The 14,287-nt window shown below is 47.1% G+C and overlaps 1 protein-coding gene across 1 annotated transcript in view; it reads left to right on the forward strand.

The window, feature by feature from the left end:
- Nucleotides 1–14,287, forward strand: part of FAT3 (FAT atypical cadherin 3) — a 663,645-nt gene extending 649,358 nt beyond the window's left edge. The window contains exons 24-28 of the mRNA XM_059412525.1: nucleotides 827–1,482; nucleotides 5,153–5,266; nucleotides 7,382–7,441; nucleotides 7,990–8,025; nucleotides 8,634–14,287. Coding sequence (XP_059268508.1) covers nucleotides 827–1,482; nucleotides 5,153–5,266; nucleotides 7,382–7,441; nucleotides 7,990–8,025; nucleotides 8,634–9,256 — 1,489 coding nt within the window. The 3' untranslated portion in view covers nucleotides 9,257–14,287. The remainder of the gene's footprint in view (nucleotides 1–826; nucleotides 1,483–5,152; nucleotides 5,267–7,381; nucleotides 7,442–7,989; nucleotides 8,026–8,633) is intronic.

The following is a 14,287-nucleotide window of genomic DNA, read 5'->3' on the forward strand; positions in this document are numbered from 1 at the left end:
TAAGCACAGAATCTGTAGGATATATAGATCTTTAGCCCTCCACCAGTCCACTTTCTCTGTCATGCACCCTATACACATACACACACACACAGTTCCCAAAGGGACCTAAAATTACCGGAACTGTTGAACCAAGGATTTCTTCCTCTTGGGAAAGCCTGTGTAAGTTATACAGGTTCACTGCTTTTCCTCTGCAGTTCAATCTTAGTAGTTCAGAGAACTAAAAGGATTGAGGGTAAGTTAGTGGCAAACTAATTTGGTGGCAAAACCGGCCAAAACTGCTCCAAGACTATCTCTAGTCTTTATTTCTCTGATTTAGTGTGAATGTCCGTATATTTTGTCATAGAGGCACGGTACAGTTTCATTCTGGGGTCCTATGGCAGCACCAGTTCCAGCAGTGGGGCGGATGTGTTACAGAACGGGAAAGACATGTACTGCATGGCATTTCCCACATTACAAAAATGTAAATCCTGAAGTGCATCGGCCCGAGGATTCGGAGCCCAGTCCCTCTCCAACAGCATCTGTTCTTTCTCCTCTTCCCTTCCGACGTCTTTGCCCTACTCCCTTCTGGAGGGGGATCGGACTATCTGGGAGAGATCCGGTTGGTTGGGAGAAGTACCTTCACTCCCCACGACAACTCGGGCCACCTGCCGAGGTGCCCACCACCTCCCTCCCTCGACAACAGACACACGCACACACGCACACCCTCACTCTATCTTTGTCTCGCTTCACGTGACTTTGGGGCGCTGGACTTCCTTGGAAAGACGGCCGCGGTGAACCGCGCTGCGTGGCCCGCCGTCTGAAAGGCGTTTTGTGTTTTGTCCCGAAGGTGCGAGGAGGACGTCAACGAGTGCGAGCGGGAGGAGTGTGAGAACGGGGGCTCCTGCGTCAACGTGTTCGGCTCCTTCGTGTGCAACTGCACGCCAGGCTACGTGGGCCAGTACTGCGGGCTGCGGCCCGTGGTCGTGCCCAACATCCAGGCCGGCCACTCGTACGTGGGCAAGGAGGAGCTCATCGGCATCGCCGTGGTCCTCTTTGTCATCTTCATCCTGGTCATCCTCTTCATCGTCTTCCGCAAGAAGGTCTTCCGCAAGAACTACTCGCGCAACAACATCACGCTGGTGCAGGACCCCGCCACGGCCGCCCTGCTCAACAAGAGCAACGGCATCCCGTTCCGGAACCTGCGCGGCAGTGGGGACGGCCGCAACGTCTACCAGGAGGTGGGGCCCCCGCAGGTGCCCGTGCGCCCCATGGCCTACACGCCGTGCTTCCAGAGCGACTCCAGGAGCAACCTGGATAAGATCGTGGACGGGCTGGGGGGCGAGCACCAGGAGATGACCACGTTCCACCCGGAGTCCCCGCGCATCCTGACGGCCAGGCGTGGTGTAGTCGTGTGCAGCGTGGCCCCCAACCTGCCTGCCGTGTCGCCCTGCCGCTCGGACTGCGATTCTATCCGGAAGAATGGCTGGGACGCAGGAACCGACAGTGAGTAGGAGGCCCTCGTGCGTCTGCTTGTGCCTTTAGTGTCGCTGGGGAGCTGTGGTGTGCCTGGCACTGGGGAAGGAAATCAGGGAAAGGAGAGAGAACCCGCCTGGGCAGGGCGCTCCCTGTGACACGTTCTGGCACTGAGTGTCCAGAAAAATCGCTCTGGTTCTTATCCCTCTTTGACAGATGGGGAAAATGAGACTCCGGGAGCATGCATCAGGTGTCCCAGGCCACAGAGCTAGGAAGAGGCAGCAGAACGGGCCAGTCCCAAGCCGCCAGCTCTAAAAACCCATGCTATACTCACACTAGCATACCATTGGGGGTAATGCAAGCAGTGTGGTGACAGAAGTGAAATACAGAAAGCGTGTTCCAGAAGGTCAGAAGAGGAGAGTATTTGTAGACTTAAGGTGAAGACTTGAGATTAGCAGAGAGAAATCTGAGTTGGATCATGATGGATTAAAGGTCTGGGGAAAGGCAGAGGGACCCACACAACTGGAAGACCAGCAATTCTGTTTGGCTGCAATGCAGCATCCTTGAAATAAGAGGGTGAACCTCAAGGTAGGAAAAGTCCAGTCCAGATAGTGGTATTTCCCTCTCCTTCAGGGAGGGGCAATATTCTAGCCCGAGAGCCATAGGTGCAAAGGCTCTGTGGTGGGAAAGGCCTTGACATGCTGAAGAACAGAAAGGAGGTCGCGGTAGTTAGAGATTGGTGAGCAAGAAGGGAAAGTGAATGCAATTTTTTTTTTAAGATTTTATTTATTTATTTGACAGACAGTAGGGGGGGGGGGGGGGGGAAGCAGCTCCCTGCTGAGCAGAGATCCCAATGTGGGGCTCCATCCCAGGACCCTGGGATCATGACCTGAGCCGAAGGCAGAGGCTTTAACCCACTGAGCCACCCACGTGCCCGGAAAGTGAATGCATTTTAATGGCAACATGAGTGCAGGTTTTTAAGCAGGGAAGCAGCATGATCCAATTTACATTTTTGAAAGATGGCCCTGACTGACCCATGGAGAACAGACTAAAAAGGACCAAAGAGGAGCGAAAGCAGAGACTAGTTAGCTATCTTCCATGAACAGCTAATGAACATCTAATTGAGCAATGGTGCTTGATTTCCCTGTCCTAACATGGTGAGGATGAAGCTAAGGCAAGCTCTATTGTAACCTGTGGCTTTTCATCAGGCCATTATGGCTTTATATTTCAGCAGCAGATTTGCCCTTGTAGCAGGAGTTTCCAAAGGCTGGGGTTTTAGTACTATGATACATGTTGGGATAGAGGGTCGGGGAACACTGTTTTCAAGTGGAGAGCCTATGAGCAGAGGAGGTGAAGGGCATCTTTGGGGGACAAAAGGGAATTCCTGCTGTGTCTTCAAGCATAAGTTAGATCTTAGTAGGAAACTATTAGAGAGGACCTTCCAGAAGCAGGAAGCAGCCTGATGAGGGTAGGGGGCACATGAGGGTTACCTGACAGGTTCTCTTGTTCAGGAGAAAGAGGAGGCTGGAGATGAAAGTTTGGACATCATCTGGATGCACAATGGTTAAATCTTGAGGAAGGGGGTCAGTGATGAGCTCACGGAGGGAGCAAGAATAAAGATGGCCAGACTGGACCTCCAAAAGAACTTGGAGATGCCCACATGTGGGAGGTGGGCAGAAGGCAGAGGCCAAGAAGGGAGGCAAACAGTTGCCAACAAAGAGAGCAGGGACAGAGGACATGGCAGGTGTGCAGAAGCCAAGACTGTCGATAAGGTTAGTGGGGATGAGTACTGTAAAATGGTCCAGAAGGACACAGGCTTAAGAAAAAAGCAACAACAGCAGTGTGCTTGACACCTAGAAGATCTTTGGTCATCTGAAGAGTGTTTCAGTGGGTCGTCAAGAGAGAATCCAGAATGTAAACATTAAGGACAAAGAGCTTTGGGGAGACAATGGAAGTAGCAGGTGAACGTTTGCTATATGTTGGATCTTCATAAATCTTCCCAGGGGCCCATGTGGGCATCCAATTGAAGGAGTAGATGGGTGAGATAGCAGCTTAAGAACAAATGGCTAGTAGAAGGGGTGATGAGGACTAGGACCTGGCCCATCACGGTCCACAGCCTGTGCTCTTACCAACACTCCTGTTGGGAGCTTTAGCAGGAGGGAGAGGGATAAATTGGGAGAGGACCCCTGATGACAGAAGAGGGTCTCTGTTCTTTTCTGGGGCCACCCAACCACACTACCTGTGGAGTCTGTCTTTCTATTGACACTCTTGTAAGTTGTTGCCCTTGGATTTTCACTATAAATGTATTCCCTGTCAAATGACTTCACTAAAGGCTTGCCAGTGAAACAGCTCTTGGAAAGGCTCTTTTTTATTTAACAATGAAAAAAAGAGAGGGTGGAAAAAATGAGGTGGAGGAAGGAGTTTTATGCACAGCCTTCACTGAGATGGAACATTTGTTGTTCCCTTCCTGGTGTTTGGCGCTAAGCTCGGCCATTACCTGGTGCTTTTCTGAGACATATCTTGGTATTTGGGGCAGCATGGCTGTTGGGAGGTGAACTCCTCTCAGGCGGCTCTCTCTGCTTAGATCAGTTGTTTATCCAACTTCTGGCCCCACTGTGCTTTTAGCATCTGACAGCAGATGTGGAGTCTCAGTACCCAATATTAACCTCACCCTTCGTGAAGGAAAGAGTGATTTCCACCGTCACAAAGGGGAACAACTGCTCCCTTAATCACAAGTCCCTGTCTCTTCTTTCCATCATGTTTCGTGATGATTTGAAGCTTCTCCTAGTGATCCTTCTTCTCTACTTCCTTCCTAATGTGACAGCTTTATTTCCAGAATTTACCTTGGGCCAAAACTCACATTTCCCCCAAAAGTATTGTTACGTTTTTATTGCGTAGATTTCCTTCTTTGTTAAGCAAGGCAGAGTTAGCTGGCAAGACAATCTCTAGGCAACTAATTCATTTTTTTACTTGACAACTTCAAGATACGGCTTGTTTTTATTGCTTTCTTTAGTCCATCAAATAAGAAAATAGCCCTGTAGAGTGTGTGTGTGTATGTGTGTGTGTGTGTGTGTGTGTGTTGTTCAGGCTGTCTCTGGATAGCCAAAAGGAGGAAGTGGGCAGATGAGAACAGGTCCACACCGCTGACTGCCCTCTTACCACATAGATTCCAAACACTGCCGTTCCCAAAAGTGGTGTGACGCTGCCCTCTAGGAGGCAAGATGGAGAACTCCACTCGCTCCCCAGAGATGAAAGTTGGGATGAACGTAATGGCATTCTTACCTATAAAATATTTATATCCTTATTTTATAAGTAATCTCATTTAACCTGGTGTTGACACCGTGTCGGTTCATGTAAATGATTTAAATTAACTCTGAATGGCAAAGAGCAGCCCGGCCGCTTCATCCTGCCTTCACTCTTCACTTAGTCACCTCTCTTTGAGGAGGGAACAGCTCCTTTCCGCTGTCAGCGATCTGGAAGCTCATTTACCACAGGTTAAGGGTTTCGAATCCATAATGTAAATCACTTGATTGACAGACCTTTGCCCCCAGTGGCACAGTCAATTTTCTATTGTGGAGCTAAATTATTTTCTCAAAGCAAATGAAAGAGCTCGGAGAAGTGAACTCCGGGGGCAGGCGGGCTAGACATCCGCACAAGGTAACCGGTGTCATTTCTGCTTTCTCCCTGGCTGTCCACAAAGACAAAGGGGTTGATGATCCCGGAGAAGTGACCTGCTTCGCAGGCAGTAATAAAGGCAGCAACTCTGAGGTTCAGTCCCTGAGCTCCTTCCAGTCGGATTCTGGCGACGACAATGGTAAGCCCTCGGTAGTAGCTGTGTTCCCCGGTAGCTTTGCCTCATGTGCTGACAGTGGGTAGGGAGGAGGGTAAGGTGACCAGCTCTGTTTCTGGGCCTGATCATTGACTTCAGAGCATGTTCACCAGCTTTTTGGGCTGGTCCCGTTGTGGGGTGTCATCACAGCAGGAGCACCTGCCATGGGTGCCCCAGGGGTCCTTGTCAGAGGTGGACCAAGTTCCATGACCTCCAAGAATGCATCCGCTTTGAATTTTTCCTGCTGGAACCACCTCATCCCAAATGATCCTCTCTAGAAAACTGTAATTGATTGATTGATTGATTGATTTTTTTAAATTTTACGACTGGTGATCTGGTCACACTTCACTGTGTATCCAACCTCTCTGCATCATTAGAAATTCCTTTAGTGGTGAGACCTCCTTCCCATAGAACCTCCTTCCCCTAGAAGTGGCATTGTCATTCAGCTAAAGTCCCCTTATAAGCAACCAGGGTCATGGGCCTTTGGAGTCTCTATGAAAACTGTGACTGTCAATCCACTCCTTAGAAAAATGGACATTCCATATGGTTCCTGAACCTCATTGACACTCCAAAGCTGCCATCAACTCTTGGGAACTTATGGAGAGGGTCCTAATGCTGGACTGGGTTTTCTGAGCTCAGGAACCTGCTCTGGAGGATGGGTTGGTCTCCCCAGGCCAGGAGGGGTGGCAGAAATGGTCACAAAATAGTGAGAGTTTACTATATGGAGTGAATTAAGACTAATTTCCAGTAGTCATCCCCAGAGACAACATTCTCTTAGTCAATACCTTATTTCATTTCCCTCCCAGTAAGCCATTGGCAAAAATTGAATAGGTATCAATTAACGTTTTCACACAACCCATATGCATGCCACGTTTCTCCTACATACTGAACCCTGTGCTGAGTATTTTGAGCCCAGAAGTACAAAAGGAAAAGATGTCGTCTTTGCACCCCAGGTAAATAGAGGAAAAGGGGAGCTCCAAGGCCATAGATACAATTATGGAAGTAAAAGAGTCTATTTTCATGTCCCTCATCCCCCAATCTCTTCTACCCCGATACCCTGCATTCCAGAGAGGTACAGACCCTGCTTGTTTCTGACTGCTGGGGTAACAAACCACGTAACAGTGGCTTTCTTCTGACCATTTCCAGAAGGTCAGGGTCATACCTCCAGATCGGTTTGCCGTGATGCTTACTCCTTCCCTCGTCTCCAACCAAAGGAAAGCTGGTGCTGCTTGGCATTTTGTATAGAAGCAGCCGAGAACAGATACCTTCCACTTTGGCCAGAGTTCTTTCTCATGATGCTACCTGGCTGACGTTTCTCACGGGCTCTGCTCTGTGCACCCTTAAGCTCAACGCATTTGACCCTTCATGCTCAACCTTCTGGATCATTCCTGATGAAAGTGGATGGTAGTAAGAATTTCCAGCAACTGAATTTTAAGCCTGATTGCCTCTCTGGCAACCTGCTGGTATCGGGTGCAAAAACAACCCCATATGGAGCACAGAATTCTCCTTCCCAGAGTCTAACAATTTCAGAGGCCAGACGCTGACTTCCATCTGTGCTTTACCGGTAGACACTGGGCCTTGGGCTTGCTCTAGGCTCTCCTGGCCATCATGGGAGCGTGACACCATCCGTCCTGCAGAGCTGATCCTCCATCTCTGGCATTTGGTTTAGAGCGGCATGGCTGACTGACAAATAATTATCCATGGGAACAGCGAGGTCTTCCCCTGAGAGCCTTTGGGAGTTATTAATGAGAAATTAGCTTGAACTTGATGAGCCACTGCTTTCCTAGATTGATTTCACTGGGCCATGAGGTATGAATTTATGATCCAGCCCTTCCTGTCGACCGTGCCTTTCCAAGGACCGGCTCCAGATTTGCTGCTGTGGCCCTTCCATTCTGAGGATCCCCGGGACCACCCCCCTCCCCAGATAAAAGCGAGCACCAGAACACTGCCTAATGGGCAGACTGGGGAGGCTTTGGATGTTTGCCTGCTGTGCCTTTGATGTTGCCATTGTTGTGAAGAGAAATTCTCTTCTATCTGAAATACATGACTAACCGGAAACTGTCCTTCCCTTCCCCTCTGTCTGCTTTTCCTGGCCACAAGCGTCCATTGTGACTGTCATTCAGCTTGTCAACAATGTAGTTGACACTATAGAGAATGAAGGTATTTACTTTTTTCTTCCATAGCCTCTCATGTAAAAGAGCTATCATTTTGGAAATTCGGCTTCCTTGTTGTATTGATCCAGGGTTGCTTTTAATCGGTCGGCAACCTCGGGGACACTGGTTGTTTCTCTAGGCATTGGAGTGAATTTTACCATTTTAGAGGAAAAAAAAAAATCTAGTTCATAAGTTGTTAAATAGATGAGTACTCTTTTTTATAAAAGCCCTTCTAAGAGTACCCAATCAGTTGGAATCCATATTACTAAGAAATTCGTTCTTACATTCAACATGTATGTACTGAGCTCCTATTATAAGCTGGAAATACTTAAGAAAGCATTCCAAGCTGTCATCTTATGGGGATTGATTTCAATCAGGTAACTTTTATTAGTGACTTAGTACAGTTAGGGGTGGGAACAGGTGTGGTTTACCTTTTTATTCCCCCAACAACAAGGAGGAGAAACAGCATGTTTTTAAGTCATCTGAAATGTTCTGTTTTACCCTCTTCATGTGGCCCAGATTATCGGATTTACCTCTTGCTTTGTATTTGAACAGTGTCTATCATGGACCAAGGACAGAACTACAACCGAGGTGACTCTGCCACGACCCCAGCATAACATTTCACTTCCACGTTTTGAATTGCTGAGTTCGTTCTTCCCCGTCCCTCTCCCTCCGTCCTTTCCAGGGGTTCTCTGATCTGCATTTTGCATGTTCCAGGTGTCTTGTGTGCTTGGCATTGGAAGCGAGAGTCCCACCAGCATCCCTCCCCTGGCCTCCCCACCATGTGTGTCCTTCATCCATTTGCAGCACATCTCCCTGCCTTCCGGGGACCACAGTAGGGCCCACACCCCTCCTCTCTCCGGGAGCATGCTGCCAGCCTCGCTCTGCATTTAGCATATAGAAAGGAAGAGAAGCTAGCAGGGAGGGGGTGCAGGAACCAGGTTTACTCCACATGCCCTGGTAGGCCATCCCTTGTGGCACCAGGCACCCTGTCTCTGAGTCACCATCGCCTTACTGTCTAGGAAGCCGGAGCATGGCGGGTCCCTGATAGAGCCCTAGAAGGAGCATGCACGTGACCCCGGAGTCTTAGTGTCTCTGGGATGTTAATTGCATGTCAGCTCCCCGCATCCATTCCTTTCCTGAGCCCTGCCCCAGCTCTGGTCTGGAGGAAATTGACTGTCACGACTTTTCTCCCACAGCCTATCACTGGGACACCTCCGACTGGATGCCCGGGGCCCGCCTGTCGGACATAGAAGAAGTGCCCAACTATGAGAACCAGGAGGGAGGGTCGGCCCAGCAAGGCAGCACGCGGGAGCTAGAGAGCGATTACTACCTGGGCGGCTATGACATCGACAACGAGTACCCTCCCCCGCAGGAGGAGGAGTTCCTGAACCAGGACCAGCTGCCCCCGCCCCTGCCTGAGGACTTCCCAGACCAGTATGAGGCCCTGCCGCCCTCCCAGCCTGTGTCACTGGCCAGCACACTGAGCCCTGACTGCAGGAGGAGGCCCCAGTTCCACCCCAGCCAGTACCTCCCTCCCCACCCATTCCCCAACGACACGGATTTGGTGGGCCCACCTGCTGCCTGTGAATTTAGTACTTTTGCCGTGGGCATGAACCAGGGCGCAGAGACGACAGGCCCCGCCGACAACCCATCTCTATCCTTGCACAATTCCAGAGGCACCTCGTCCTCGGATGTGTCGGCCAGCTGTGGCTTTGACGACTCCGAAGCCGCCATGAGTGACTACGAGAGCGTGGGAGAGCTCAGCCTCGCCAGCCTGCACATTCCCTTCCTCGAGACTCAGCACCAGACCCAAGTGTAGACAGCGCGCCTGCCCAGGGCCCTCGGCGCAGTCCGTGGCCAAACTGCGGGAAGGATGTGGGGCTCGCATCTGCACGGCCAGCAGCCAGACGGAAACAGGGACTTGCCCCCGGGGAACTTCTTCACAAGCCCCGTGGTCACCGGCAAGCTCCTGTCCGGCTGGGTGGAAAGAAAAGGCTCCGAGAGTTTCTTAGCGGGGACGGATAGCCTTGCAGTAGGTACCTGCGTTCACGACCAAGCACGGGCACCGAGTCTGCAGGGGGAGTAAACCACCTGCTGGGTTATACAGCCCATCTTGTATGGCTTTGTGCAGTATTGGGACCCGGGAAGGGTTACAGCAGCAGAGCGGTCAGTATTAGTACTGGCAACGAGCAAAGACGCATCGTCGCATGTCATTTTGAGCCAATGGGGGGAGGGGATGAAAACAGTAGTTATGATGGTTGGAAAAGTTAGTCTCTTAGGGGAAAGAAAAGAGAAACACACATTATTTAAAAAAAAAAAAAAAAAACACAAGAAAATGGGCTGAAGCCTTTAAAGTCAACTCTATTTTTTTTTTTTTTTAATAAGCTGTCCAGTTTTCAGCTATAAAATTAGGTTTGGGTAACATGGTTTGTATGCTTAGTTATTTTTGTTTGTGTTAAGCATCCCATATAATATAGCTGGGCTTCATGATCTTTGAGAAAGGTATCAATGGAAGGAATGTGAAGATACTTGGGCTTGATTTTGGGGGTCAGGGAGAAGGTTAACATTGTTCCAACATTAGAAAGAATGTGATTATCTGTTTTTGTGTTTTCCAGTAAATATTCCTGGCCATAGCTACAATTTTAATATTACTGCAGAAATTGGCTTTTGTTCTGAGGATCAGGGAAGAAAAAAAAAGTGTATTTTGATACACTCTTCTCTACAATGAGAGGAATTAGGGGTGTAAGCAGAATTCAAATTCGGGGGGGAAAGGGAAGAATATACTTTCAAAGTTTTCAGCTGGATAATCACAATTCTTGATAATGCAGATAAAATCCAAGTGTTATTTTAAATTGGTAGCATCATCACTCTAAATGCAATTATGTTTGCAAAAAGAAGAAAGTAGAGTAGTTCTTGTGTATAGATTATAGTAGTGTGTGTGTCTGGGCCTATATACAATTATGTGCTTGCACTCCATAAGGCTGCTCTTGAGGAAAGCGAAAGTGAAGGTTTTAGGATAAGGACCGTGTTGAAAAATCCTGCCAGAGGCAGACCTTCCAATTTCTCTGATCTCTACAATGTTAGAGAAACACCAAATGCCATATTTTGCTCCGGTTCACTTAACTTTTTTTTGGTATTGCCATTTATAGTGACTTAAAACTGTGTTTTTGAAGAAATGATATTTTGTTACAGTTTTCCAGAATGAAACTCTTATTTGAAAGATGTGTAATGTTTAATTACACCTCCTGGGGGTTCTCCTCTCTCCTGACGTGTGGGCTTCGGCCAAGAGTTTACTAAATTGTCAGGAGAATCTTTCCAGCAGACATACAGTAACCCCATCCTCGAGGCGGAAACTTACCAAGTTGAGTGACTCTCCTCTTTTGCTTCAGTCAGATTATGGCTGTGTGCACAGCGGCCATAGTAAATAAATGCATATTTGCACTATCTGCTTCATGAGCAAATCTCTGTGTCCACGGTCTCTGGTGGCATATGGCATTGGTGTGTCAACTGTTCTGTCCTGGTTCTGTGTCTCATCCGCAAAGACATATTTTTAGTTGCTTCCATTGTGTTTAGTCCACTGCTCTGTGGGAGTCAGTGTTTCTGAAGCTCGTTGCAAAAACAAGCAAAATAAATTCCTTTTCATTCCAAGCTTCCTGAGTTCAGGATACACTTCACAGATTTTCCAGCTTTTCTTCTCTCCCCGTCTCTTGGTCAGACCTCCTCGTGGAAGCATTATCCGCACTCTGGTCTTGAAATAAATGAAATTTCACTGAGGCTGCTTTTGAGAATAGTGTCTCTGGTATTTTTCTTATGTAAGAAGCACATTTGCAAGAATCACGGCGAAAATGATGAGCTAATGGTCTAGAATAGAATCACTGCTACACTTTTAATAATGCAATGACATAAAAACCGTCAAAGTAAAACCAACAATTCATTTCTTGCCCCCAGGAAATATTAGAATGAGATTAATGCCGATGAGTCCCTACTGCTTACACAGCTTCTCCTCCAGGGAGAATGCCTGACTGACACGGTAATGAAGGAATAAATAGAACCCTAATGCAGTTGTGAAGTCACCCAAGAAAATTGTGCCCACTCTTTTCGCCCTGACCTATATAAAATACCTCTTTTTTTAGCATATCTTCCCCTGATTTTCTGCAGAAGAGTTCTGCGGCTAAGTGTATACCAGATAAGCATGTGTTATGTTTTGATTCATTACCTTTAAGCACATGGTATCTTTTCACTTGGGGGATAGTCGGTTTTCCCTGTAGGTTACAGAATGGCTTGCAGTCCGGCCAGCATGGAACTGGGTGAGGTCACCACTGATCCAAAGAGCTGGAAGGGTCCTTAAAATCTGCTTGTCTAATCCCACTCCCCTTTTTATTTTTTTATGAAAGAGGAAACATGGCCAGAGAGAGGAAAGGACTTTCCCAAGCTCATACAGGAAGTGAAATAGCTAAACAGGGACCAGAACCCGTCATTTGGCTAATATTCTTTCTATATAACATTGTTCACCACTAAACCTCCAGGGACGTGGTATCTGCCTGCTTCTGCTGGACCGTCCGACATCCTGTACTCCTGCTTTGGAATATGCTAGCAAAGAGAATTCGTGGAGATTATTTCTCTGGAAGCCTTAGGATCTCAAGTTTCCTTGAAGCCACCCCCAGTAAGGATGTAGTTTCAGAATTCACACATTTCTTTGGACACTTATCAAAATGCTGCTTTTACCAAATGAATGTTTTCTAAAATGAGGATGGAATGTTAATTACAGAAAGGAACTCAGACCAGGCGTCAGTTATAGTGAGACTTTGATTACAGTGTTACCTACTGGATGCAGTTCTGTTTTTTTTTTCTCCCTCCCCTTCCCAGTCTTGCTGTTGGTTCCTCTCCCCTCCTCCCCTCCGCCATGATGAACCACATGGAAAATATGTAAGCCAATAAGTGTCTTGCCTTTTTTTCGATCACGTATGTGCTACCTCTGAGAAACCATTTCCCATAGCCTGTTTGTGGGGCACTTTACCTATATTACACACATTCTTGTGAGGTTGAGAGTAGCTGGACTGGACCTTTGATGTTTGTCATGTAGCGAGCAGAAACTATGAGGCTGTAAAAGATGAATAGAGTAGGTGTTCATTTGTTTTCTTCTGCAAGCGTTTTGCTGCTGTGTTCCATTCCACGCCAGCTTTCCATTTACTCATGTCCTGCCCATTCGTGAAATGCTGTTGTAGAAGACAGTGGGAAGAGCGGGTCAAGTCTATGCATTTGAGGTTTACTCTATCAGACAATCAGTCAGAAGACCTGGAATGGGCATTTAGGATGCATTCCTGGGACTTATCTGGAACTACCATCGAGAATCACTAGCACAGCCTAAAAAAGAAGCAGATGAAAAAGATAGACACCACTGGCCATCGCCTACTTACTTCCTACCCCGTCCCCTCCCCCCGCCCGCTACCCCCACTAATGCTGTGTCTACATCATCAAAGTCAGGGGAACTGAGAAGAGAGATAACCACAGGGAATCATGTGAGATCCAGACAACACTTCCCTGTGAACGAATTCGGGAAGATCTGATGTTCATTTTGCATGGGCTGCCCAGATAACTGTCTGGTTTCTTCACACTTCTGCCCTCCCAGTGCACAGGTTTTGTTAAAAGTCCTTAGGCTTGCATGTTTTCTATTTTTCATTTCCAACCATGAGAAAGGGAGATTTGAAGAGGTGCTGCTTCAGAGTTCTCATTTTGTGTGGTCTGTGAGAAGGCGGTAACATGTTTAGGCTGGTGTTCGTCCCGTGACATTCAACTGCACATTTTTCTGGTGGAAATCCACAAGGGCTTTGAGCTTCTGGTTGCATAATTCTAGGGTTTAAAGTCACCATTTGTGGGTTTGGCATCAGTTAATACTTAGCCAGCTGGCTAAGAGGTAGGAAAAGTAAGATTTTCTTTCCTTACGTAATAATGAAAAGCAATAATTACAAGTATGTAATATTACACAAAGGCCATAATTAGTCTCTTCCAGTGTTGAAGATGCACTAGAGAATCGTACAGTCCATTCAAAGTGTGTTTGGACCCATTGGTATGGACCGTAGCACCCTTTCCGGCAAACAAATACCAGAATTGCTACTACTTGACAACTTTCTGAGCCCATACTACTGCATTTCAGGAGGTGACAAATGTGTTCAGGAAATGGAAGCACTGTATCAGAGAGATTGTCTTGTAAATTTACCTGTTACAAACAGGCTGGTTTGTAAAAGATGTATGTTTTGGTGTTTAAAATGTTTATAAAATTGTATATAACGGTTACAATTTTCCAGGCTTTTTGTAGATACTGTATTTGATGCCTATCAGGATGCTTTAATTTGGGGGGTCGAATATAATTCTAAGTCACCCATGCTGTTGGTCTGCAAACCTTTAAGGTAACTCCATGCATACAAACAAACACACAGGATTTTAAATTTGAAAAGGATGTTTTTTAATCATTTCAAAATGTACTGTAATCTTTTTGGGTTTCTACTGTTTTCATTTAATTTTCTCTGTTTCCAAGAAAATGTTTGTATCGACATTTTTTTTTAAAAAGTGTGTTTTGCCCAGTTACTAAGTATGTGATTTTTATGCCATTTCAGGTTCAGATGAAGTATGTCATTTCTTTACACACACACACACATGCACGCGCACGTGCACATATGAACTCCCCTAAACTTGCACACACACCACACACCAAACCTTATGCAAAGGGGAAAGCTAGCACTTCAAGTGAGCCTTGTCCCTTACCTTAGAGATGGATTGTTTCTGCATATATTGCTGTTGGCAGTATTCAGTCTTGTGTTCTTTTTCTAAAAAAAAAAAAAAAAAAAAAAAA

This window comes from Mustela nigripes, chromosome 1 (genome assembly GCF_022355385.1).
Source record: "Mustela nigripes isolate SB6536 chromosome 1, MUSNIG.SB6536, whole genome shotgun sequence".
NCBI lineage: Eukaryota > Metazoa > Chordata > Mammalia > Carnivora > Mustelidae > Mustela > Mustela nigripes.